The 383-nt window shown below is 60.6% G+C and overlaps 1 protein-coding gene across 1 annotated transcript in view; it reads right to left on the minus strand.

The window, feature by feature from the left end:
- EMH_0058780 (uncharacterized protein) overlaps window positions 1-383 on the minus strand; it is a gene marked incomplete at both ends in the record, with an annotated part of 5,575 nt that overhangs the window by 693 nt on the left and 4,499 nt on the right. Inside the window, one exon of the mRNA XM_013497609.1 lies at window positions 1-381. Within this exon, the coding sequence (XP_013353063.1) occupies window positions 1-381 (381 nt within the window). The remainder of the gene's footprint in view (window positions 382-383) is intronic.

A 383-nucleotide genomic window follows, 5' to 3' on the forward strand; every position in this document is an offset into this window, starting at 1 on the left:
CTATCCTATCTGCGATTGTTGCTGCTACTTCTGCTGCTGCTCCTACTGTTGCTGCTGCTGCTGCTGCTGCTGCTGCTGTTGCTGCTGCTGCTGTTGCTGCTGCTGCTGCTGCTAGCGGCTCAGCAGCGAGGCGTCTCCTGTGGATATGTAGTTGGGGATCGTTGTCTGCAGCAGCAGCCCCCCAGGCCCGACAGCTGAGCCACTTGCTGCTGCTGCTGCTGCTGCTGTTGCTGCTGCTGCTGGTTGCTGCTGCTGCTGCTGCAGCTGCTGCTGCAGTTGCTGCAGCTGCTGCTGAGCCGGAGAGGGAACCACCGCAGCAGCCCCTCGGCTTTGGATCTGCTGCAGCTGTAGAATACGTTGCTTCTGCTGCTGCAGCAGCATCT

This window comes from Eimeria mitis, genomic scaffold (genome assembly GCF_000499745.2).
Source record: "Eimeria mitis Houghton genomic scaffold, Emh_scaff2790, whole genome shotgun sequence".
Lineage (NCBI taxonomy): Eukaryota > Apicomplexa > Conoidasida > Eucoccidiorida > Eimeriidae > Eimeria > Eimeria mitis.